The 25,719-nt window shown below is 42.2% G+C and overlaps 1 protein-coding gene across 2 annotated transcripts in view; it reads right to left on the bottom strand.

The window, feature by feature from the left end:
• The window catches only part of MEOX1 (mesenchyme homeobox 1), a 31,106-nt gene extending 13,971 nt beyond the window's left edge, over nt 1-17,135 (bottom strand). The window contains exon 1 of one of the 2 annotated variants that reach the window (XM_044673434.1): nt 16,438-17,135. In XM_044673434.1, the coding sequence (XP_044529369.1) occupies nt 16,438-16,895 (458 nt within the window). In that variant the 5' untranslated portion in view covers nt 16,896-17,135. The remainder of the gene's footprint in view (nt 1-16,437) is intronic. The other variant, XM_044673433.1, reaches the window with a different exon arrangement.
• Between the last annotated feature and the right edge of the window lie 8,584 nt (nt 17,136-25,719).

Raw genomic sequence — 25,719 nt, 5'->3', positions numbered from 1 at the left:
AAATTAGGACTTGTCTAAGGTCACACAGATAGCAGGACCAAAGTTAGAATTCAGAACATCTGACTCCAAATTTCACCTTCTTTTCTTACTGTCCCAAGCTGCCTCTCAGCCTGATGGGGCTCTGATTCTTATTGTAGTGAAGTGTGACAGTATTGATTTAAATATAATCTGTACTTACTCAGAGTGCCCCCCAAAACTTAGTGCAATTGAAAAACCCAACCCTTACCTTCTGTCTTAAAATCAATATTAAATATTGATTCCAAGGCAGAAGAGTGGTAAGGGATTGGTAATTGGGGTTAAGTGACATGCCCAGTCATGGTCATACAGTTAGGAAGTATCTGAGATTAGACTTGAACTCAGGACCTTCTGTCTCCAAGCCTGGCTCTCTATCCACTGAGCCACCTACCTGTCCTCAGTGCAATTTTAAGATTTAATAACTTCCGGAGTAGATATGCCACAAATTTTCCCCAATCCCCAAATTTAAAAATTTAATTATTTCAATTTATTTTTGCTTATCTGTCTATCTATCTATCTATCTATCTAATAATTTTAATCCTTACCTTCTATCTTAGTATCAATTCTAAGACAGAAGAACAGCAGGCACTAGGCAATAGGGTTTATATGACTTGCGCAGGGTCACACAGTGAGGAAGTGTCTGAGGTTAGATTTGAATCCAAGTCTTCCCAACTACCTGACCCTTGCACATTTGAATAATCCACTTAAAGTTTTTATTTGAATAAGACAAGGACCCCATCATGATGCCTTTCATGCATGACAATTTCTGGATGGCACTTTCTCAAAAGGGTGAATTGGTAGGAGAGATCCTCTCACGTGGCACCCTCTGCCCTATCCCCGTTAGACTTTTTCTTGTAGGGTCACATTGGAACTGTGGTGTGCACATCAAATCCTTGTTCTTTGGGTGATCTTTGGCTTTGGTTACAAATGCAATTTTTTCAGTCCCTGAACAAGGATTGATAAAAGTTTTTCCAAGCCTGAAAATTGATTAAGATAATAAATAACACAAATCAGTACTTGGTTGAATTTTAATTTAAAAAATCAATGGCTTAACATTTTAAGTAATTAATCTTTCAAATTTTGTTTTTTTAAAAGTTTGAAGAATTTATGCTTCAGAAGTTATTGAAGCTTAAAACTGCACTAAAATTTTTGGGACATGGTATATGGGTACATGTTCTCTTCCTAGACTGAAGGCAAGTCACCTGGCAGGGACAATTTCATTTTTGTCTTTGTGTCCCCTGAGCCTATCTAGCATGGTATCTGGCACATTTGTTGTTGTTTAGTTATTTTTCAGTTGTGCCTGAATCTTCATGATCCTTTTTTTTTTTTTGGTTTTCTTGGCAAAGATACCAGACTGGCTTGCCATTTCTTTCTCCAGCTCATTTTTACAGATGAGGAAACTGATATAAACAAGGTTGAGTGACTGGTCCAAAGTCACACAGCCAGTACATGTCTGAGGTCAGATTTGAACTTGGGAAGATGGGTCTTTCTGACTCTTAGCCTGGCACTCTATTCACTGTGCCACCTAGTTGCCCACGCCTGGCATACAGTAGGTGCTTAATAAATGCTTGCTGATTGATTGTAATAAAATTCTAGCTCATCTCTCCTGCTTCAGCTCCTCAGGACAGAACAATAAATATATCTTCCAAAGCTGTGACTGCTTCTGTCTGTGGGCAGGAGCTGAGTGCCCCCAAGCCCCATGTCAAACCCAGAAGCCTTCTTCTGGAAGGTTTACCCTTAAAGAACAATTATGTGGGTCAGAGAGATTCCTATTTCTTGTCCGGAGGGAGATACCAATACGGAGGTTCTCTGATGAAATCCTTGCGCGTGCCCACACAACTGCCAAAGGGATGTATGCGTATATGGGATTGTGGTTTCTACTCTGTTCTTTTATACCGTCCAAGACAGATTATTTCATAAAGAGCCGTCACATTTGGCCGGCTCTCCTCCACTCAGCATTCTCTATGGATGAAAGAAGGCTCCAACCCTGGGAGGTCAAACTTCTTCCACACAACTGGTTACCCCAAACCATTTTCCCATAAAGTTTAATCTCAGTACCAGGCAATGGATCAACTTGGAAATAATACTTCACGTTAATAGGAAAGTCTGCTTCCTGCCTCTCAATGAGGAGGAGGTGGATTGTGGGTGCTGAATGAGCCAGTGACACATTGGCCAGTGTGTCAGTTGGTGTCGTGGTACTTGTGCGTTATAAGGGAGAGCTCTAAGAGGAAACAGGAGGGAGAGTCAGTGAGAAGAGAGGGGGAAAGAGCATAGGTCTATACTCAGGTTGTCTTGTCCAACCCCTGTACTTTACATAGGAGGAAACTGAGGCTTACAGATGTTAAATGACTTTCCCCAAGGTAATATATATGAAGGGTAAATGGTATCATTTGAACCTAGGGCCTTTGAAGCCAAAGCCACTGCTTTTTAAAAAAACTGAACTATTGTTAATAAGATTTTTTTTTTTGAAAGAAAGGAAGGCAGGAAGGGAGAGAGGGAAAAGGGTAGGAGGGAGAGAGGGAAGGAGGGAAGGAGGGAAGGGGAGAGGAAAGAAGGGAGGAAGGAAGGAAGAAGGAAAGAAATAAGGAAAGAAGAAAAAAGGAAAGAAAGAAAGAAAGAAAGAAAGAAAGAAAGAAAGAAAGAAAGAAAAAGGAAGAGAAAGATAGAAAATGATAGAAAAAGAGAAAGAAAGAGAGAAAGGAAGAAAGAAAGAGAAAGCAAGAGAGAAAGAAAGGAAGAAAAAAGAGAGAAAGAGGGAAAGAAAGAAGTGAAGGAAAGAAGGAAAGGAGAAAGAAAGGAAGGGAGGAGGGAAGGAAAGAAAGAAAGACAGACTGACAGATAAACATTTCATCCAAAGATGTGTCTAACTCCCTCTGGCTCTTCAAAGGCCAACCAGAAGAGAGAAACCATTGCTGCTTTGTTGCAAAAATGAGAAAGTCATATGCTTAAGTCATAGGATCATAGGAGCTCAGATTAATAGCTAGAAAGGACCTTAGAAGCCATCTAGTTTGACCTCCCCTTTTTACAGATGAGCAAACTGAGGCCCAAAGAGTTTAACTTTTCTAAGGTTACACAAGACCATGGAGTCTTTAGAGCTGGGTTTAGGACTGGAAGGCATCTTAGAAAACATTTAATTCAATTCCCCTCCTTTTACAGATAAGGAAACTCAAGTCCAGAGAAGTTAAGTGAATTGTAAAAGGTCATACGGGTAGTAGTAGTAGTAATAGTAGTAGTAATAATAAATAACTCATGCATATATGACTTAACTGTGCATCAGGTACTGCACTTTTCATTTATCATCTCATTTCTCTATTCTCCTGAGAATAATAATAGCACCCTGTGAAGTAGGTGCTATTATTATCCCCATTTTACAGAGGACTAAACCAAGATGAAGTGACTTGTCAAGGGCCACACAGATAGGCAGCATCTGAGGTCGAATTTGAACTCGGGTTTCTCTGACTCTGTCCCTTGCTGTAAGTAGCTTTCCCTAGGAATGGGAGAGACCCCTGGCATGAGTCTTCTTATTTTGCAGATAAGAAAACTGGGGCCCTGAGGGGCAGTAAGCATCAGGAGCAGAATCTGAACCCAGGCCCTCTGACAGCCTGCTTTGCACACTCTGCTCACGTGAATGGGGGTGCAAGGATTGGTGGAGGATTTTTTTTATAAGGAGAGAGACTAGAACTGGAAGGGGATTGGTGTCTACACACCCTTCCAGGAAATAATACCGAGAAGATGAGGAGGGGGACAGCAGAGGCAAGGGGGACTGTGTGGTCAGTCATGGGAGTGAGATGATCAAAAGCCAGGTCTAGAGACAGGAAGTCCTGGGTTCAGATCTGATCTAAGACACTTCCCAGCTGTGTGACCCTGGGCAAGTCACTTAGCTTTCATTGTCTAGCCCTCGCTGCTCTTCTGCCTTGGAGCCAATACACAGTAGTGATTCTAAGACGGAAGGTGAGGGTTTAAGAAAAATCATGGGAGTGGGATGTGGCGGGCCGGGGCTAAATGAGGCGGGGGCAGAGTTGGGGTGGGGTGCGGTCAGCAGGATTGGGGAAGCGAGTGTGAGGCGAGGGGCGTCATGGAGTAGGGGTTGAGGTCCGACGGGAGCTCGGGGCGGGCCGGCAGGGGAGGCTGGGATGGGCCCGGGACCCCTCTGGCTTTGTTTATTTTTATAAGTTCCAGATGCTGTTCTTAGCTGTCACTGAAGGAAATGGCAGGTTTCAAGGCTGGGGGCCCGCGCACACCATTTCTCTAGATTTTTGGTTTTGGGGAAAAGAAGGCTCAAAAAAAAAAAAAAGAACCTGGAAAAAAGGGGAAGGAAGGGGAGCCTCGGCTGGCCCCGAGCCCAGGAGCCAGTCTGGGTGGGAAGGTCTCACTCACCGGGCCGGGGCTGGCGGGGAAGCCGAGCCTGCTCAGATGGGGAGAGGATGGATTTGGAGGGCTGCCAACGAGGAGCGAGTTTACTGCGAGGCAGCAACCCAGACATGTCCACTCGTGCTCCGGGGGCTTCCCGGGAGTTGGGGAGAGCTTCTCAAGGATGCAAAGTCCAGAAAACAGCCTTTAAACAAAACGCCCTTAAACTGTGGATATAATATAGGAGAAGGAAGGAAGGGCGGATTTGGAGCCCGAGGGCTTGGGTTCAAATTCTGTCTCCATTTCTAACTAGCAGAATTGCTTCATTGGATTTCAGTTTTCTCACAGGTCAAAAAACGGTTAGATGTGATGACTTTACCATTGGTGTGGGCCTTGAGGATGGGTCTAGTTATTGAAAATCATTAAATGACTCAGTCTAATAAATAAACATACCTTCTGTAGACTGAATAAGTTATGTATTTACATATTCTATTTTATATATGTACTATATATTCTGTGTATGTATATATAAATACACAAATTTATATATTGTTTACATTTATATTTTTAATAAATGTATATGATACAGAACACACATATATAGAAATAGATTTAATATTTAATAAATGCACATGGCATATAGAATATAATATATGATATATACATATAGAATATATAGAAATATATTTGATAGTTAATGTATATGATATAGAATATATGTATAATGTACATTCATAGAAATATATTTATATGTTTAATAAATATATGGTATCTAGAACATACGTATATATTATATACATATAGACATTTTAAATAATGTATATTATATAGAGTATAGATGATAATATAATATACATATACAATATGTTAGAATATACTTAATATTCAATAAATGTATATGACAAATAATATACATTCATAGAAAAATTTAATATTTAATAAGTGTATGACATATAGAATATATGTAGAAATATACTTATATATTTAATATATGTATATGATGTGTACACATCATATACATTTATAGAAATATGTTCATATATTTAATATTTATTAAATGCACACAACCTAGAATATACATATACATTCATAGAAATATTTTTCTGGATTTAATATTTAATAAATGTATGATATATAGAACACATAATATACACATATAGAAATATATTTAATAATGTATATAATATATCATACATTTATAGAAATGTATTTATATATTTAATGTTTAATAAATGTGTATAATATTTAGAATATATATAGAATATACACATATAATATACGTAAATAGAAATATGTTTATATATTTAAGAAATGTATATTATATATAACATACATATACAGAATATAATAATATTTAATAAATGCATGTAGAATATAATATATAGAAATATATTTAATATTTAATGAATGTATATTATCTAAAATAAGTATAAATATTATACACACACATATATATATTTCATGAACTCAACAAAAATTCTAATTCATGTTGGCAGCAGAACTAACAAATAGTTGGAAAGGTTGAGCCCTAGGTTAAACCCAGAAACCATGCGTGGCCTTTGAGGAAAGCACCAAGGCAGGTGGCCAGTGGCTCTGAGAAGGCTTACTATTATAGGCAGGGAAAGGTTAGGAGCCCAGGTGACCTGTAGGAAGACAACAGAAGCTCTGAGGCTGAAGTGGCAGGTCCTGAGCCTTAGGAGGGGTTTGTGCCAGGCCTAACTGTTCCTGCTGCAGCAGGATGATAGAAAGGGGCTATACCAGCTAGGTGGCTCAGTGGATGGAGTGCTGGGTCTGGAGTCAGAGAAAACTTGAGTTTGAGTCCTGCCTCAAACACTCACTAGCTGTGTGACTCTGGGCAAGTAAGTTAACTGCTCTGTGCCTCATCTGGAAAAATAGGGATAACGATGGTACCTATTGGTTGTTGTGAGGACAAAATAAGATAACATTTATAAAGTACTTTCTTTGAAAACCTCAAAGTGCTAAATAAATGCTAGTTATTATTATATATCCATGAATATATATAAACACCCTCCCATGTGTACATATTTATATACATACTCATATATATGAATATACATACTATATATATACAGACATACTGATATACATAATATATATCACAATTTAGAAGAGACTGGATTTGAACTGAGCTCTGTCTCTTCTCTCTCTCTCTTTGAAAAACCCCAATACATACATACACAAATATATACATATATTTATATATATATGTATATAGACATACAGATATATTTCATTATTTAGAAGAGATTGGATTCAAACTGATCTCTCTCTCTCTCTCTCTCTCTCTCTCTCTCTCTCTCTCTCTCTCTCTCTCTCTCCAATTTGTGTTCAGTTGTTTTTAATCATGTCTGATTCTTCATGACCCCATTTTGTTGTTTGTTGTTTGTTTTTGTTTTTGTTTTTTTTGGTAAAGATCTTGTTGTGGTTTGCCACTTCCTTCTCCAGCTCATTATACAGATGAAGAAAATGAGGCAAACAGGGTTAAGTGACTTGCCCAGGGTCACACAATAAGTGTCTGAGGCCAGATTTGAATGCAGGAAGATGACTTCAGATCCAGTGCTCTATCCACTGTGCCACCAAGCTGCCCAATAAGCCAGGAATATGGAGACCCAAATCCTGCCCCAAATACTTTAAAAGGGTGAGCCTGGGCAACTCCTTTAACTTTGCTGCTTCCTCTGTAAAAGGAAGTGGGGTTGAGCTAGGCAGTCCCTCAGGTCCCTTCCAACGCTAAATCTCTTCTCCTACCCGCAGCCTTGGATCTTAATTTCGTCTTCCTCCCTGAGGGCTGTAAGCCTAGAGAAGGGATTTCTCCCTTGCCTGCAGCTGTGGAGTCATTCTAACCAACTTCCTGCTGCTTCTTGTTTGGGGGGCCCACGGGGGAGGGGAAGTGGAGTGGTGCAGAGTGTGGAATCGACTGCAGGAGGAAGGTCAAATAGCGCTGGTGGACTAGAGGGAAGGAAGGGCAGAAACACCCAGGGAATTCCTGCAAAGCCCAGTGCGGGTCACTGAGTCACATCCTATCCAGTTCTCAATCAATAATGGCATCCGTGCTGTGTTTCCCAGAACGGAGAAGCAAATAGCTAGAAAGAAATCCTCAAGTTGACCAAAATCCAATCCAGACTCTCTTAAATAGCGAATATTTCTAAATAGTAACATATATTCTAACTATTTGGGTATCTTTGGGCAAGTCCCTCTTCTTCTCTGGGCCTCGGTTTCCTCACTTACAAATTGAAGAGGTTGAACTATATGAACTAAACCATCATTTCAACCCCTTACCATCCTTATTTTTTTTTTTGCAAAGAAAAGAAACAAAACCAAAAAACCCCAAATCTAAGTCTCAGAGAAAGTAGGTGATTTGCTTAAGGGGGCACAGCAGTAAATGGCAGAGCTGGGACTAGAACCCTCTAACTCAAGTCTCCTTGTCCCCAGCCTCCCGCTGTTCCCAGCTTCATTTAGCGTTCTGATGGAGAGTACAGCCAATTAGAAAATCACTTTCTAGCTAGAGCTCTCTCTTGCCTATGCGTCTTTGGGGATGGAGGTTTTCTAGATTTCATTGTCAGTTACATTATTGCAAACACAATCATAATGAAATATTGTTGTTCAGCCGCTTTCAGTCATGTCTGAGCCTTCATGATCCTCTTTGGGATTTTCTTGGCAAAGATATTGGGGTAGTTTTCCATTTCCTTCTCTAGCTCATTTGACGGAAGAGGAAACTGAGGCAAACAGGACCAAGTGACTTGCCCAGGATCACATAGTGTCTGAGACCAGCTTTGAACTCAGAAAGACGAGTCTTCCTGGCTCCAGGCCAGACATTCTATCTCCTGTGCCACCTCGCTGGAATGCTCATTCATTTCTCCTTTTCTTGATGCCTGTTATATATCTGTGCACATTCTGAAGCTGAAAAAAGGGTGGGCAGAAGACCCTTTCCGTAGGCTTCTTCTGTTTTTGTGGAGGAGCTAAATATCTGGCCTCACAGGATCTATCCTAGGCTATTTGTGGAGTTGACTACTCAGCACTCTTCCTTCAAAAGGAGCCACTCTTAATCAGGGAATCTCCCTAAAACTCATCTTCAGAACCTCGGAGACAATCTTGCTCACCATCTTTGCCAATCTCCTGGTTCTGGCAGTACACTCACCCATGCTTGGTGATAACAACAACTCCCTCAACCTCATCCTGGTAAACAAACCCTGGGGTGGAAGGGACCTTAGGAGACATCTAGCCTCACCCCTTTATTTTCCACTTGAGGAAACTGAGGCCAGGAGTGACAAAATAACTTGCCTAAAGTCACGTACAGAGTCAGAATTTGAACCCAAGTCCTCTGACACCAAAGTCCAGAAACACTCTTCTTATTGTACCATATATCTCTATTTCTCTTTCTCCATATTAATTCTGTACCTCTGCCATTTTATGTTATGCTTTAGATATCAGCCTCATCTAGTTACGAATTGAAGCTTTTTTGCTTAAGTTTTCCAAGCCCTCCCCCAATCTTCCCTCGCTATGGTCAGAGTGGTTCCCATTTCTTTTAAACCCTTACTTTTTATTTTAGTAACAACTCTAAGACAGAAGGGCCAACAGGATTAAGTGACTTGCCCAGGGTCATACGGTTAGGATGTGTCTGAAGTCACATTTGAACTTGGATCATCCCAACTCCAGTCCTGACGCTCTATCTATCAAACCGTCTATCTCACCCATGAGTCTTACACTTAAAATCCATTTCTCTGTAGAAATGAGAAGAGATCTGTCTTCAAGCAAACAATTCCTCGGCTAAGAACTGATGCCACGAGCTCTTCAAATGTTATTTTGTGATTAGCCCTTTCATCAGGCTGTGCCCAGCATCAGCTTTCTACCCCTTCCTTCAGAGATCATTTCCCTGGAGCAGGCTATGGAGGGGGGGTTGCTAAAATCCTGACAGCTTGAGTATCCAAAAATGGGGGACAGTTGCTGAGAGAGACATTATCCCTCAGTGTCAAGAAAAAAACCTGAATGGTCCCAAAGTAGAAGGTGCTGCCTTGTGAAGTCTCCCATCTTTGGAGATCTTCCACTCCTCTGGATCATCATTTGTTAGTAGCTTCGCCATGGGGGTTCTCTACCAGGTACAACTTGGACTAGTGAGCTTCTGAAATCCCTTTCAACTCTGTTATCCTGTGTAATCTGAAGCTGTAGCCCAGACGGTGGCTCCAAGTGGGGCTTTTTCTTTCTGACTGACCCTTGCCCCTCTCCGTGTTAGTTTTATGTCCAAGGCATACTTTACTGCCACAAGTTTTTCTCAGGCACGAAAAGGTCAAGCCATGCCTTGGTTACTGTAGCCCGGGGTAGCCAGAGCAAAAGGGCCTCATTCCCAAGAAACCCTCACAGAGAGTTCTACACTGACACAAGTCCTTGTTGCCCTCCCTTGTCCCTTAGGGTATAAACTCCTTGCGTGTTTCATTTGTTTCATTAGTTGTATTTGTATCCCCAGCACCTGGTACAGTGCTTGGCACACAGTGGGTGCTTAATTGATAATAAATACTTATTGTTTGATGGATCAGAACCACTGTGGATAAAAATAGAGCCAAGCACTGAGAAAATATGAGAAATCGAGCAACAGTGGTATGTGTGTGCTTTGAGGATGGTGAGGCTGGCTGGTGTCAAAATGGATTAAATCAGGGAAGAAATGTGATTGAGAGAGGAGTGAAGAGCCAGGACCCAGATAATTGGGGTTTTATGTATGGTTACATTTATATTAAGTAAAATAGACAAGTAATTACTTGTTACCTTCCCTTGAACTCTACTATGAAATTGGCAATTTCACAATGATAAATTCAATTGACTTATGATTTTTGGGGGGGCTCCTCCTGTTCATTTAGTTTAAGGGTAGGGAAAAACCAAAAAGTGTTGACTTTAATAACAAGGACATCTTTGGAAGAATCACATGTAAGATGATATCACATTTCATAGCAAAATTGACTTAGAGCTGGAAGAAAGAAGAGGATATTGAATCCAATTCCTCATTTTACAGATAAGGAAACAGAGGCAGAGAGCTGTCAAGTGACTTACCCAAGGTCACATACCTAGTATTCAAGGCAGAACTGGAATCTAGGTTTTTCCTAAATCCAAGTCCCATGCCTTATGTATTATGCCATGATTTATGAGGTTAACAGGAGGTTATGCCAACAGAATGGAGTGGAAGGTTAGCAATCTGCTGAGCAGAAGGGCAGCCTTTTCTTTATTAGACTTGAGATATTAGAGTGGAGTGAAGCCAGTATGGCTTTTGTGAGGAGTTAAGGTAGAAGCAGGGGGAGAAAGGGAGGGGAGGCAAGGGAATCACATGCCACTTAAACTACCAGTTGTCCAGACACCCCTTAAGGATTTTGCTGGTAAAAGATGAATGAGTAGCCTTCTTCGGTGTCCTCTCTTTCTTAACACTTCTCCACTCACTAGACCCCTAGAGGAGCCTGTAAGACCCCAAGTGACTTAACATCCTGAATTTCGGGACAGAGCAATGGTTATAAGCGCTTTCAGGACAGGGACTATTTCTTATTCATCTGTACATCCTCCCTAGCATCTAGCACCTAACTGCAAACTATTCTGGGATACCAAGGATGAGAGAGAACCACATGTTGAGTTATTTGGGGTCTGTGTGGTAGGGCGAAGAGGTAGCTCTGGGATAAGTTCTGTGTGTTTGGAGCTGAAATACCCCAGCTTAGTTCAGGGTAGCTAAGGGGTGCAGTGGATAAAGCATTGGATTTGGAGTCAGGAAGACCTGAGTTCGGATCTTCATGGCTATGTGACCCTGAGCAATTCACTTAACTCTTTTTGCCTCAGTTCTTCATCTGTAAAATGAGTTAGAGAAGGAAATGGCAAACCACTTGAGTATCTTTGCCAAAGAAAACCTCAAATGGGGTCACAAAAAGTCGACATGACTGAAAATGACTCAACAATGGAGTTTAAGGAAAGTTCACATTCTGATAAAAGATTTTGAACTAAAAGGGACATTAGAGGTCATAGGGTCATATATTTGGAATAGAAGGGATCTTTGAGGTCAACCAGTCCAACATCCTTTTTTTTTTTTTTTAAGGAAACTGAGGCTCATAAAAATTAAATAGCATGTGTGACCCTGGGCAAGTCACTTAATTCCCATTGCCTAGCCTTTATTACTCTTCTGCTTAGGAACCAATACATAGTACTGATTCTATTACAGAAAGTAATGATAAAAAAAAATTAAGTGGCATGCCTGAGGTTACTTAGCTGGTATGCATCAGAAATAGGTTCGACTAACTTCAAATCTGGTCTCACATACTTCCCAGCTGTGTGACTGTGGGCAAATCACGTAACCCCCATTGCCTCGCCCTTACCACTTTTCTGCCTTGGAATCAATACACAGTATTGATTCTAAGATGGAAGGTGTGGATTATTAAAAAAAAAAAGAAGTAGGTTCGAACACAAAGCTAACACTCTTTCCATTATACCACACTGCCTCCCTGGTAATCATGGCAGGATAACATGGATGGGGTTTGGTTATTGATTTCACTCTCTTCCATTCATAGAAAGGGAACACTGAGATTCAGCGATATTAGGGAACTTTTCCAAGATGATGGAGGAAGTAAGTGGGAGATGTGGGATATGAACTCAAGTCCTCTGATTGTAATGATTCTTTTTGCTATATTGCGTATAGTGAGGTATCTCAGTGGATAAAAGTGGTAGACCTTGAGTCAGGAAGACCCAAGTTTAAATTCAGCCTCGGGCAGCTGTGTAGCACAGTGGATAGAGTGCCAAGTTTGGGGTTGGGAGGACCTGGGTTCAAGTCTAGACTTAGATGTGTCCTAGTTGTGTGATCTTGGGCAAGTCATTTAACCCAATTGTCTAGCCCTTGACATTCTTCTGCCTTGGAACCAATACTTAATATCAATTCTAATTCAGAAGGTAAGGGTTAAAAAAATTACAGCCTCAATCATTAGCTCTGTAACCCTGCAGAAGTCACTTAACCCTTTCCTCAACTGTAAAATGGGGGAAAAGAATAACACCAGTCTCCCAGGATTGCAGTGAGGATCAAATGAGATAACTGTAAAGTACTTTGCAAACTTAAAGCTAGCTATTAGCTATTACCTTGTCTGGCACATAGTGTCACACAACTATTATTTTGTTATTGTTATCATTGTTATATTCTTAAACATAAGACGTCTCCTGTGTTAGGTTGAATAGTCATTTTGGGGCAGTATGGGAATGAATGAAATACCAGGGCCACCGACCGCCTCACCTCATAAATATGTGCTGTTTTTCCCAAGGAGGACTAGACAACAGCACCAACCCACCCTGCTCCAGAAAAAACAACTCGGAACATATGGCCTCCTGATGGTGGCTCAGCAACATCGCCTCCGTGGATGGAGACCTTGTTATTGCAAAGACTTTCTAAACAAAATTACTCCATGTGTTATTTGTATAATAATAAAACCAGAATGACACGGAGGAGCATTCGACCCGACTCAATGAAGTACCCCTGCCATTTGCGAGCACCAAACAAGAGTTCTTGGCAGTGTATGGCAACAAAAAATAATTGGAACAAATTTGTCAAATCCTGACTGACCATGGGGCTTTCCCCATCCCATCCCAGTCTGTTTTCACTCATTGTTCCACCGGAAGGCACGCGTAACCTCCCATTTCTGAGAATCAAGAGACATGGAGGAGAAACAGGGAGAAAGCAAAATGAGATCTTTTCAATTTAGTGCCAGAGCTGACTTACTTACAGTCTCTTAACTCCCAGAGTTCTAGTAAAGGTGGGAAGGGACAGGTTGGAAGTTATTCAGATGACTTATCTCACTGAGGTTTTAAAGGTCACCTCTGCTTAGCATTCTGGGATCTAGATGGAAAAATCTAGAGGTATATGCAAAAATATTTTATTTTTTTAACCCATACCTTCTTAGAATCAAAACTAAGTATTATTTCTTAGGTGGAAAAATGGTAAGGGCTAGACAATTGGAGTTAAGTGACTTGCCCAGCTTCATACAGTTAGGACATATATAAGGTCAGAATTGAACCTAGGACCTTCTGTTTCCAGAACTGGCTCTCTACCCACTGCCCCATCTAGCTGGCCCCTAAGACTATATAAATTACAAACTGTTGATTTGATTAATGAAGGTAGTTTTTTAAGCTAATGAAATCACAGATTTCTTCTCTCCTCACCTTTCCCTACCCACATAGATGTTCGTGTGAAAACCCCATGTAGATCTGCCCTGCTCTGATGAAGCATGGAGGGAATGTTCAGGCTCTTTAAGCTCATGCCCGTGGGCACAAGCCCAATCAGATCCCATCCTGCCTGGAAAGTTTTTGAATCTAGTCCAGGGATTACCTATATGTCAGCATTACCTATCTGAACACCAACCTCGACAAGGAATCATGATAATGACAATAAGAGAGAAGGATCAGGCAATAATATGAAAAATAATAAAAACTTTCACTTAACAAAAACCCCCTCATTCAATTCACCTATGTCATAGTTGGCCCAACGCTTATCACAAAGACTAATAGCAGGATAACCATTCGTCCCAGGATGATTTCTATCTGAGCCCCTTGGAACAGAAAGATGAGAAGAATGAAATCGTCATAGGAGAGAGCTAACATTTATTTCGCAAACTTTTAAATCTCATTTGATTGAAGGTTTACAAAATACTTTGTATACATAAACTCACTTGTTTTGATTTTAAGTATCACCCAGCTAGATGAAGTTAGAGGAGGATTTCTTTGGTGATCTATAAAATCTATTAGAGTCAGTTTTTTTGGGGGGTGGTAAATGAGGGGACAGATAAGGGAACAAACATTCATTTAAGGTCTGCCAGAAGTCAAGGCTGGTGTATTATATAGACCCACTGAAAGCTGTTTTTGGTTAGGAGAAAGAAAGAAAATTGAGGTTGATTGGGGGAAGAAGTTGGTAATGAAGGATGAGAAGGACTCAGTTTTCCATCATAGCTGGATTTCCTATTGTAACTGTAGAATACACTGCTGGGGAAATTGTGGCAGAAAGGAGCCAAGCTCTCCTGGAACATCAGCATCACAATGGAAAATAGTATCATGACTAATAATTCATTTGGGGGTGCTGCTAGGTGGCATAGTAGATAGAGCTCTGGGCCTGATGTTAGGAGGATTCATTTAGCCTCAGTTTCCTCATCTGTCAAATGAGGAGGAAGAAATGGCAAACTACTTGTTTCTCTGCTGAGAAAACCCCAAATGGAGTCATGAAGGAAGAGTCAAGGCAACTGAACAACAACAAAATGGTTAATTTAAAGCATCACCAAAACTGCTCTCCCTCAGGTAGTTCTAGTTCTGGAATACCATATAAATTACTAGCTTTGTGATCAGTGACTCATTCTGCCCACTTGCCTTCAGTGCTAAGGATTTCTGGTCTCAATCTGGCTTCAGGGTTCCCTAAAACATTGCTGTATTTTCACAGAGAAATAGAGCTTCCCGACCCTGGTCCCCAAAAGTGTAGTCAAAAGTGTAATTATTAAGAGTGGGAGGCATCTAGAACCCCCCCGCCAGTCATCTGGGTTTTTGTGGTAAATGAATTTGTTCCTTGGGCACCTTGGCATGAAGCGATGCCACCTTTACCCATGTTCATGCCAGAGAGAGGTGAGGAAGGTCCCCTTCCTCATTCACATTCCCTGTCCTGTGCCAGACCATTCGGAAGCACTGGAAAGGTTATCTCAGCACCCATTCGTTCCTACCCTGACCCTAGGCTCAATCCCTTTTATCTCCCTAGAGGGCCGAGCTGGGAATAGTGTTTGCAAATTGCAAAGAAACCCCTTTAGATTTGGTGTAAGGAAAAACTTCTCAACAGAGAAGTCAGCCCAGAGTGACCTGGGCTGTGTTGTGAGGTATTTCAGTCATTCTCACTGGGGGGTTTCAAGCACAAGCTGGATGATTACTCTTATGGTAAGCTGAAGGGCTGATTTTTTTCCCAGCTAAGGGTTAGATTTAGATGGCCACGAGACCCACCCCAACTCTGGAATTCTGTGATTCTTCCTCTTTTCACCAGGCTCCTGGGATTCTGACCTTGATGAACCCTTCCTTAAGTCACCAAACGACATTGCCTTTTATATTGGTTTTGGCTTCCTCTTGCCTACCCCCTCTGAGTCCCACCTTTCTCCTACTCCTCATTCCCCCATTCTTTCTTTTGGAGTAAGTTCTGCTCCAGCCTTATTTGTGTTGATGGCAAAAGTGTTGGAGATTTTTCACTGAAGCCCCAAATCCAAATAATGACTAAAAGTGGGGGGGGTGCAGCTCAGTGGCCCAGTGGATAGAAAGCCAGGACTAGAGATGGGACATCCTGGGTTCAAATTTGGCCTTAGACATTTCCTAGCTGTGTGACCCTGGGCAAGTGGCTTAACTCCCATTTCTTAGCTCTTATCACTCTTCTGCCTTGGAACCAATACACAGCATTGATTCTAAATGAGAAGGTACTGGTTTAAAATAATAATAATAATAATAATAATAATAATAATAATAATAATAATAATAATAGACTGTCACCCCAGGGGGATATGGGTTTAGGCAGCTGATTACTGAGTTCCAAGGATCCCTTGCTTCTCTAAGGGCAGACTAGGTGTGGGACCTGCTGTATGACTTGGGGTCTATTCCGAGTCCGGTGAGGGTCCTGTAAACCAGGGAGAAGGGCGCCTCAAAGGCATGGTGGTACCCACCACCTGGAAGATCAGTTTGAGCCCCGTGTCTTTTCCTGAGCTTCCCCTCTGTCAGGTAGTCTGTCCCTTCTCTTGTGTCAAAAGGCTATTTGACAGGATTTGGACCCTAGATTGTCTTTCCTTCTTTTCCCAGGGTACCCGTTCCTTGACACAGTATTTCCATGGGGAGTAGCATCCTAGGATAAGTCTGTAAACTAGATGAGGTTTTAAGGGAATCAGCTCAGTCAGCTCTCTGCCTGGAAGGATGGTCATTATTTCAGTCTTACAGACTAGGTAACCAGGCCCAGAGAGGTTGAGCAGCTGGCCCAAGATCACACAGTTAATAAGTGCCCATCTGCCCCAGTGCTGGCCCCTCCTTCCCCCTTGCCCCTCATGCCACTTACCTGAGTTCTCCTTTTTTCTTTTCGCTGACTTTTTCTCAGTTTCATTGGCAATGGTTCCGGGGACCCCATAGTCCTCCCCCAGGCTCCCTACAGCATCCATGAGGCCAGGGCTGCTTTCACCCACCTCCCCAGAACTCAGAGTTGGGCCTGGGGTGAGTCTTCTCCGGGATTCAGAGCCAGGAAAGTGCCAGTCAGGGGGCTGTGGAAAGGCAGGGTGCTGGTCCGCAAGGAGCCTCTCCTCTCGGGGCAGGCTATGGGGTGCAGTGGCCAGGCACGAGGCAGAGAAGTCGGGGTACGTCGGGAAGTCTGGTTTCTGGTGGAAGGAGAATGGAGCAGGAGGGTAGTGGGGCAGTGCCATGGGCCCGCCGACCTCAGAATGGGGGCTCCGCAGGCAGCCCCACAGTGGGGCTGGAGAATGGGGGCCCCTCATACAGCTGTTGGCTGCTGAATCCATCTGCTCCTCCTGCGATGCTGTGTTCAGTCCTCCCACGAGTTCAGTTGTTACCCTTTTTAATTCAGATTTTTTTTTAAAAAAGGAAACCACAAAAAAAAAAAAATACAAACCACCCAAGACAACAGAACACCCACCCAGACAACCCCCAAACAAACAAAATCCTGCCCTTTACTTAAAAAAAAAATCCAATCTAGCTCGACCTCTCTTTCTCTTTCCCCCTATATAATAACTTCAGCCCCTAACTTCCCACCCTGGAACGAGGCAGGCAGCCTGTTTATTTTGGTTCTATTGTAAATGTATTTGTTGGGAAGCGGTGGATGTCAATGAACATTTTCACTATCCTGGCTCAGACCCACCAGCTGGTTAGGAGTCGCAAGCAGCCCAGCCCAAATGCACTTCCCAAGGCCCCGAGTCTCCTGTGAAAGGCTGGATGGGGGGGGGGGGGGGCTGGGGAGACACTTTTTAAATACTGCGGTGGGGAGAGAATGACAAGTTTCTGAAGTGAAATGTGAGAGAGGGGAAGGAGGGGTTAACCTGCACACATTAGATCCTCCAACCAAAAGCAAAGCAGGCCGCTATTAATCATCAGAAACCTTATATGCACATCTAATGGGATTTGCAGATGGAGACTTTTTAAAGAAACATTGTATGTATTTTTTTTTAAAGGGGAGAGAGCAGCACACACACAGAAAGGCTTTCATGTTTGCCTGTAACACTATTAAGTTATTTTTATTGCACTGTTAACAAAATTCCCCAAGTCTTGGATTTGGAAAAAGCCTTAAACCAGATCCAGAATCCCTCGGATGCCAAATTCCAGGGAATAAGAAGCAAAGAGACAAGCTTGCTGACTGCATTTGATTTAAAGGCCGTTCTCCTACGGACTTCAAAAGTCCAAATGATTTCTAGGTGATTTTTGCCCAAGTCTTGATAGAGGATCGTGGTTTAGCCGAAATATAAAGACGGAGTGGTTGAAGCACCGACAGTGCCATCTTTCTCTGCCCAGTGGAAGACCGTTCCTCTTCTCAGACATGAGAATTTAGTGCCTTCTTTCCTCCCCATATACTCCAACATTCTCGCTGATTTGTTAAGGCATCCTTTGGGGACACAGGCTGCTTCTCCCAAGTCCTGATGGAAGGTGTCCTCTGCCTCCATATTGCCTTCCTCCCCCCTTCTTCTTGGCTCCCCCAGCCTTTTTTTTATTTTTTCATGGTCAATGCTTTTTACCATCTGTGATGGAAAAGGGGGTGGGAAGACCTCACTTTTCCAAAGGAGTTATCTTTGGCAAAGGGGTTACCAGTTGTGCCCAGCCTGTTGCTTATAATATTAATATGAATTCCTGTCTTCTGGCCAGAATATGTCTGTGGGCTTTTCCACCCCATCATCTACCCACCTTGGGGATGAATTCCTTGGACTGGCCAGCAACCCAGATCTGTGATCTCTTGGGGACATATCACTCCCTGAGTGATAATTCAATCAAGTTCATTATTCCAAGCAATCTTCCATGCACTGAAGCACTCCTGAGAGAGAGAATTGCAAATATTTCTTAGAGAAGTAACACTGAACACAGGGGGAGCTGAACTCTTCTCTCGCTAAGAGGGGCTAGGTGGCAGGTGCCATCTGGAACGTCTCCATGGGGCAAAGGAATAGGATCTGGGTGCAGAAAATATTGATGGGACCAAGTCTGGAAGCTAGTTTTTTTTTTCCAATTTTTTAAACCCTTACCTTCCATCCTGGAGTCAATACTGTGTACTGGCTCCAAGGCAGAAGAGTGGTAAGGTAGGCAATGGGGGTCAAGTGACTTGCCCAGGGTCACACAGCTAGGAAGTGTCTGAGGTCAAATTTGAACCCAGGACCTTCCATCTCTAGGCCTGGCTCTCAATTCACTGAGCTATCCAGCTGCCCCCAAGAAGCTAGTCTTTTAATTGTGCCTCTGCCATTGTGATAGAGACCCAGAGAACCCCCATCTGAGGGCTCCAAGGATCTTAGCTCTGTGGCCTGACAGTGAAATCAATGGAAAAGGTAGGGTTGGTGCTCTCATTTGGCCCGGCTCTGGCAGAGCTGGGTGTGAGGCCATATCTTACAAGAAGATAAGCAAGCTTGAGAGGCAACTCAATTAACATACATATTGAGCACTTAGTGTGTGCAGGGCACTGTATAGCACTGAGAAATGAGTGTGTATATGTGTGTGAGTGTGTGAGTATGTGTGGCGGGGGGAGGGGAGGAGAGGATGTGTAGTATCATAAGGGTTCCTGCTTGTAAAGCTTAGGTAAGAAAATGAGATTCCTTTTCTCTGGAACCTAAAAATGTACATTATTACGGCATAAACTGAGTATTTTAGTTCTAAGAGTTTTTCAGTCATGTTTGGCTCTTTGTGACTCGCTTTTGGGGTTTTCTTGGCAAAGTGGTTTGTTGTTTCCTTCATTAGCTCATTTGATAAATGAGGAAACTGAGACAAATAGGGTTAAGTGACTTGCCCAGGATCACTAGTATCTGAGGCTGAATTCAGATTCCAGGTCTGGGTACTATCTACTGTGCTACCTAGCTGTCCAGAACTAAGAGGAAGTAAATATGTGATCAGAGGCAGGTGGAATTCCTTATGAAAGGTTTCCTAGAAAGAAGTGTTTGGAAGGAAACGAAGGGTATGGGCTGGCATCATGGAGGTAATAAAGGGAGTTCCAGGATGGGAGAGTGTCATGAAAGAGTGACACAAAGTAGTATTGTAGGGAATTCTGATGAGACTTAGATTTAAAACGTCTGCCATTAACTAGTTATATGAACCCAGGCAAGGTTTCCGAAACTCACTTTCCTTAGCTATAAAATGGGGATATTATTACTAACCTATCTCACAGGGTTGTTGTGATGCAGGATCAAATGAAAAAAAATATGCCATCTGCTTTGGGAAACTTGTAGCCCTACCTGAATGCCATTACTATTGGATAAGACTTGGGATTTCAATGATATGGGGCACTCCCTGTAAGGAAAATTCCTCTACCAAATGCAGAATAGCACCTGCTTCAGCTCTTAGAGAGTTGGCTTGGGGCATCAAGAGTGCCCAGAGTCACACTGCCAGTCTGTGTCAGAGGCTGGACCTAACCATATTGCCATATTAGGGCAGTCAGGTGACACAGTGGAGACAGCAATGATCCTGGAGTCAGGAAGATTCATCTTCCTAAGTTCAAATCTGGTTTCAGATGCTTACTGGCAGAGTGACCACAAGTCACTTAGCCATGTTTGCCTCAGTTTCCTAATTTGTATAAATGAACTGGAGAAGGAAATGGCAAACTACTCCAGTATCTCTTCCCCAAAAAAATACAAACGAGGCACAGAGTTGGACTCACTGAAAATGACTAACCTACATCTTCATATTGCCTCTCTTTTATTATTATCCTCGTTAATTATTACTGTTATAATTAGAAAAGGCTCAGGGGAATTCTCTGGAGACAACAGAATTCCTAAAGCCTTTTTTAGGCTATTGAGTACCTGAGAACAAAGACCTTCTGTCTTTCTTGGCCTGTTATCTTCATGGGTCTTTCCACAATCTCTGGACAGTTAGACCCTTTCACAAGACAGCAAAGGCGTCCTCCTCTGAAAAAGCTCCTCCTTTTTGACCTCTTCTAATTCAGTTTATCCTTGCTGGAATAGGCCTAGTGGGCATGCCTCCCACCCCAAACACACCTGTCATCCGAGTGGAGAACAGCTCTGCCGATTCCAAGTCCAGCAGCACTCCAGCTGCTATATCACATTGCTTCGGTGGTTTTGAATCATTTTATTGTTCAGTCATTTCACTCATGTCCAACTCTTTATGACTCTTTTTGGAGTTTTCTTGGCAACAATACTGGAGTGATTTGCCATTTTCTTCTCTGGCTCATTTGACACATAAGGTAAACGGAGGCAAACAAGGTTAAGTGACTTGTCTGTAGTCATATAGCTAGTGTTTGAGGCCAGATTTGAACTCAGGAAGATGAGTCTTCCCAACTTCAGGTCTAACACTCTATCCACTGTACCATTTATGTTAATCATGGAATATAATAATAAACCATTGGATTATATTCATTCTGAAGGAACAAAGAGGGAAAGGAGAAGTCTAAGGGAATCTTGTCAGCTTGTGAGCATTAAAAGCCATCCGTGGGAGGGTAGAAAGGAAGTGCTCCTGGGCACCACAGGAAAACCTTTCAAGATCAGGCTCACTGACCCAGGAATGGCTATGGTTGGATCCTTGACCCAGGCCTGAGTGACTAGTTTGCCCAGAGCACCCCCACCACACCCACACCCACACCCACACCCACATCCACACACCCACACACACCACCCATAGTTGTCCAGAGTGGTCTATCTCCTGTAAATGCCCTCCTCTGCTTTCTCTCTCCCCTTGGGGCTTGGCAGCAGGGCTATGAAATGGGATGTGAGCAGTGGGGTATCTAGAGAAGTGGTAGGTGGGTAGGGAGCAGTGCTCTAGGTGGTGAGAACACGCTGGCCCCGCAGTCCCCTGACACCCTCAGCAGCTGCCTGTGTCTGTCAGCCGCCCCTTGGGGGGGTTGTTTGCCCTCTACATCTTCCTGACAGTTGGCTCTTCTGAAACCAGAAAAAAACAACAATTCCTCCTTGTCACTGAAACCCATTTGTTAGATGCTGCTGGGGACTGGCACCTTTAACCTTCTTAAAGTCAACATTTCCCTTGTCAATATGCAGGTCTGGATAAGAGGCCAAGATGGATGGAAAACAATTGTTTGCAAAAGAAACTCCTTTAGTGAACTCGACAAACTGGACTAGGGTTTCCCAAGAAAGGAGCTATGGATGCCATACCCAATCATTCCACTTTCCACTTTGATTGGGCCAGGGGGGACCCGAGAAGGGAGTCATGGCCTAGAGACATCCTAGTGAATCATCATGGAATAGTGACACAAAGGTGAGTTATGAGTAACTAGAGAACAGAAGGTGATGAATGGATGAAGAAGATGAGAGAAATGGAAACGATAAGCATAGAGGTCCAGGACCATAGAACCCAAAGAATCCTGAGGAACTTGATAGCATTTTCTCAAAAGCTCTTTGCAAACCTTAAAGTACTCTATTAAGGTGAGCCAATATTATTATTGGTTGTATGCAAATGATCGTCAGCACAATCATTCAGTTGACAATGACAGGGCTCACAGTGGGTGTGAATAGGCTACAAACCTCACAGATATGGAATCTAGAAGGAGAAGTGGAATAAGGACCTCATCAAGGAAATACATGATTAGAAAAGAAGATGAGCTGATCATGTGGTAAGGGTAAGGAATAACTGATGGATGTCTCTGTGCTCTGTTGAGTTTGTGATGTCAAGCCAAAGCAAGGGGGGTACATGGGGTGAATTCTGGGTAGCAAAATGATGGGAACACATAGTCAAGAGTAACCAGGAATGGGCAGGTGTGATGAATTATAATCTGCATCACTGGAGAAAACATCCTCATTGATGAGATCCATGAACCATAGCCTTCCTGAGTTTTCCTGATCGTTAGGTTTGTTGTCCATTCACTTTTGCCACTCTATTACTATTATTATCTCACTACTGCCATGTTGGGGCAACTAGGTGGCACAGTGGATAGAGTGTCAAGCCTGAAGTCAGGAGGATGAGTCTTCCTGAGTTAAAATCTGACCTCAGACACTTACCAGAGGAGTGATCCTGGGCAAATCACTTAATTCTGCCTCATTTTCTTCATCTGTCAAATGATCTGGAGAAGGAAATGGCCAACCACTCCAGTGTCTTTGCCAAGAAAACCCAAAATGAGATCATGAAGAGTTGGACATGCCTGAAAAATGACTGAATGACAACAAATATTTCCATCTTCTAGGTCCCAGTTGGTGACCCTATGCTAACACCTGCCAGAGGAGGTTGCTCTCCTCCTCTTCACCTTGCCTGAGGAGATTTTTCATATCACCCACCCCTCTACCCAGCAGCCCAATGGGAGTGCTTCCTTCCTCTCCTGTCTGGGATAAGGGGGTGGTTCACATGTGCATGAGAGTTGTGGTTTGGGCACTCAGTCTCTAAAAGTTTCGTCATCTCTGCTCTAGGTAATGCAGGGTAGATAGTGCTGGGTCTGGAAACAGTAAGACCTGGGTTCAAACCTAACTTCAGATTTAATTGTGTGACTCTATGTAAGTTCTTCCTTCCTTCCTTCCTTCCTTCCTTCCTTCCTTCCTTCCTTTTTCTCTTTCTCCCTTTCCCTCTTTCTTTTCTTCTCTCTCTCTCTCTCTCTCTCTCTCTCTCTCTCTCTCTCTCTCTCTCTCTCTCTCTCCCTTCCTTTCTCTCTTTTTCTTTCTCTTTAGCTTAGAATTAATACTGAATATTGGTTCCAAAGCAGAAAAGCAGTAAAGGATAGGCAGCTGGAGTTAAGTGAGTTACCCAAGGTCACATAGCTAGGAAGTCTCTAATGTAAGATTTGAACCCAGGACTTCCTATCTCCAGGCCTGGTTCTCTATCCACTGAACCATCCAGCCTATCCCTTCTTCTCTTTCAACTTCACACTGCAGTGACTATTCCTTAGATTTTTCTACCTTATGAAATATACCACCTCTGATATTACAAGTTTTGAAATCCTGATTTCCAAAGACTTTTCCTATTCATTTATTCACTTTCATTGACCACTACCTTAGAATACCAGTCAGCCTTCCCACCATTTGCCAACCATCCACCCTATACATCCTCATTCCTTCCTATTGGCTCCATCTGTCTGAAAATGTGGCAAATTTCCTAAATCCTAAAAAAAGCTTTTCCTTAACCATTCCTAACTACTCCCATTCCCTTCACATGCTGAAAGCATTTCCTATAATTAGTGCTTTTCCATTATCCCCATCCACTGTCTCCTTAGCCCTTTGCAATCTCCCCCCAAATACATTGAAATTGCTCTTTCACCTCTACACAATAAATCCAGTCGCCTTTTTCTGGTCCTTGTACACCCTGACCTCTTCACAATATTTGGTCTTGTGGATCATTTTCTTACTGGTTAGTTATTCCCAGAATCACAAAATTAGAAGGGACCTAAGAGATTTATTAGTCCAACCCACACCCCCCAAAAAAATCTACAATGTCTCTAAATAGATGTCATTAAATTTTTGCTTGAAGACATTCAATCAGGAGGAACCTAACACATCCAGAAGCATCTTAGTTCACTTTGGGAGAGCTCTAATTGCTAGGAGTTTTTCCTTACATAAATTTTAAATTTCTGTATAGCTATCCCCCATTGCTCCTGGTTCTACTCTCTGGAGCCAAGCAGAGTAAGTCTATTCTCTTTTCCAGGTGATCTTTTGGTTGCTGGAAGACAACTGTCACCTTCCCAATAAGTCTTCTCTTTTCTAGGCTTTCAATCATTCTTTCCACCAGTCCTCATATGGAACGAACTCAAAAATCCCTTAGCCATCCTGGCTGCCTCTTGCTAGAGCTTGTCAATGCCTGTCATAAAATTTGATAATCAGAAACTGAATACAATACTCCAGATGCGTCCTGAACAAGGCAGAGCACAATGATACGATCACCTTCCTATTCCTGGACACTATTCCTTTCTCAATGCAGCAGAAAATAGAATGATCTTTCCTGGTTTCCCTTATCAAACCTGCTGACTCAACTTGAGTTTAAAGTTCATTGAAACTTATTAATCTTTTTCAGACTAATTGTTGTCTAGTCATCTCTTTCCCAGCTCTGATTTCTGAAGTTGATTTTTTGAGCCCTGTTGTAAGTCTTTACATTTGTCCCAATGACATTGAATCACATTAGATTTGGCCCAGAGTTCTAGTTTGTAAGGATCATTCTGAATACTGGTTATTATCTGGTGTGTTGGCTATTCCTTCCAGCTTCATGTGATCTGTAAATTTAAAGTCATATATTCAGTGTATGATGCCATCTATGCTTTTGTCCAAGTCATTTTGGACAAAAATTAACATAATAATAATAATAGCCTAGGGCCAAGCAGAGATTACTGGGCCACTCCACAGGAAATTTCCTTCCAAGCTGTCATCAAATCGTTAATGTCTACTCTTTGGGTCCAGTCATTCAACCACTTCCAAACTGATTTAATTGTATTATTGTCTGCTCCACACTTCTGCAGCTTTCCCACAAGAATAGCATGAGAGACTGTCAAATGTTTTGCTAAAACCTTGCTAAACTATATCTATATTTTCCTGTTTTATCAGTTTACTAACCTCATCAAAAAGGAAATAAGAATGGTTTATAATGACCTGCTCTTGAGAAAGACATGCTGTCTTCTGTGATCATGCCTTTCTTTTTGAGATATTCACTAACTTTGCAGGACAAATTAATAGAAAAAAGCCATCTGTGCTTATTGTCTGACTTCCTTTTGTATACTTCTTAATGCCTTATAGTCTATCTACCTGCCCTATCACTTGGCTGTAAGTGCTCTCTCCAAGGTTTACAGTCATTTTTAATTGTTAAATCCCATTGCCTTTTTTTTTTCAGGCCTCATCCTTCTTGGCCTTTCTATAGCTTTTGACTCTGCCTACTCTCCCATTCTCTTGAATTCTCTCTCCTTCCCAGGATCTGGTTCTCCTACCTGTTTGACCATTCTTTCTCAATGTTTTTTACTGTGTTATCATCCCTTTCCTAACCCTGTATCATGGATGTCTCCCAAGATCCTTTTCTCTTTTTGTATCCTTTCTTGATAATCTCTACTGGCTTATTGATAATCTCTCTGCTATATAAATATCTCCTAATATCTACATTTTCAACCTCTTCTCTCTCCATAACTCCATTCCCCTATCACCAAATGATTGCTGGGAATTTTCCCTTGGATTCCTATAGGTTTATCAAAAGTGGATGTTCAAATTGGAACTCATT

Source organism: Gracilinanus agilis, chromosome 4 (genome assembly GCF_016433145.1).
Source record: "Gracilinanus agilis isolate LMUSP501 chromosome 4, AgileGrace, whole genome shotgun sequence".
NCBI classification, from domain to species: Eukaryota; Metazoa; Chordata; class Mammalia; order Didelphimorphia; family Didelphidae; genus Gracilinanus; species Gracilinanus agilis.
Note: the sequence above shows the minus strand (reverse complement) of the source record. Positions and strands in the feature narration are given on the sequence as shown.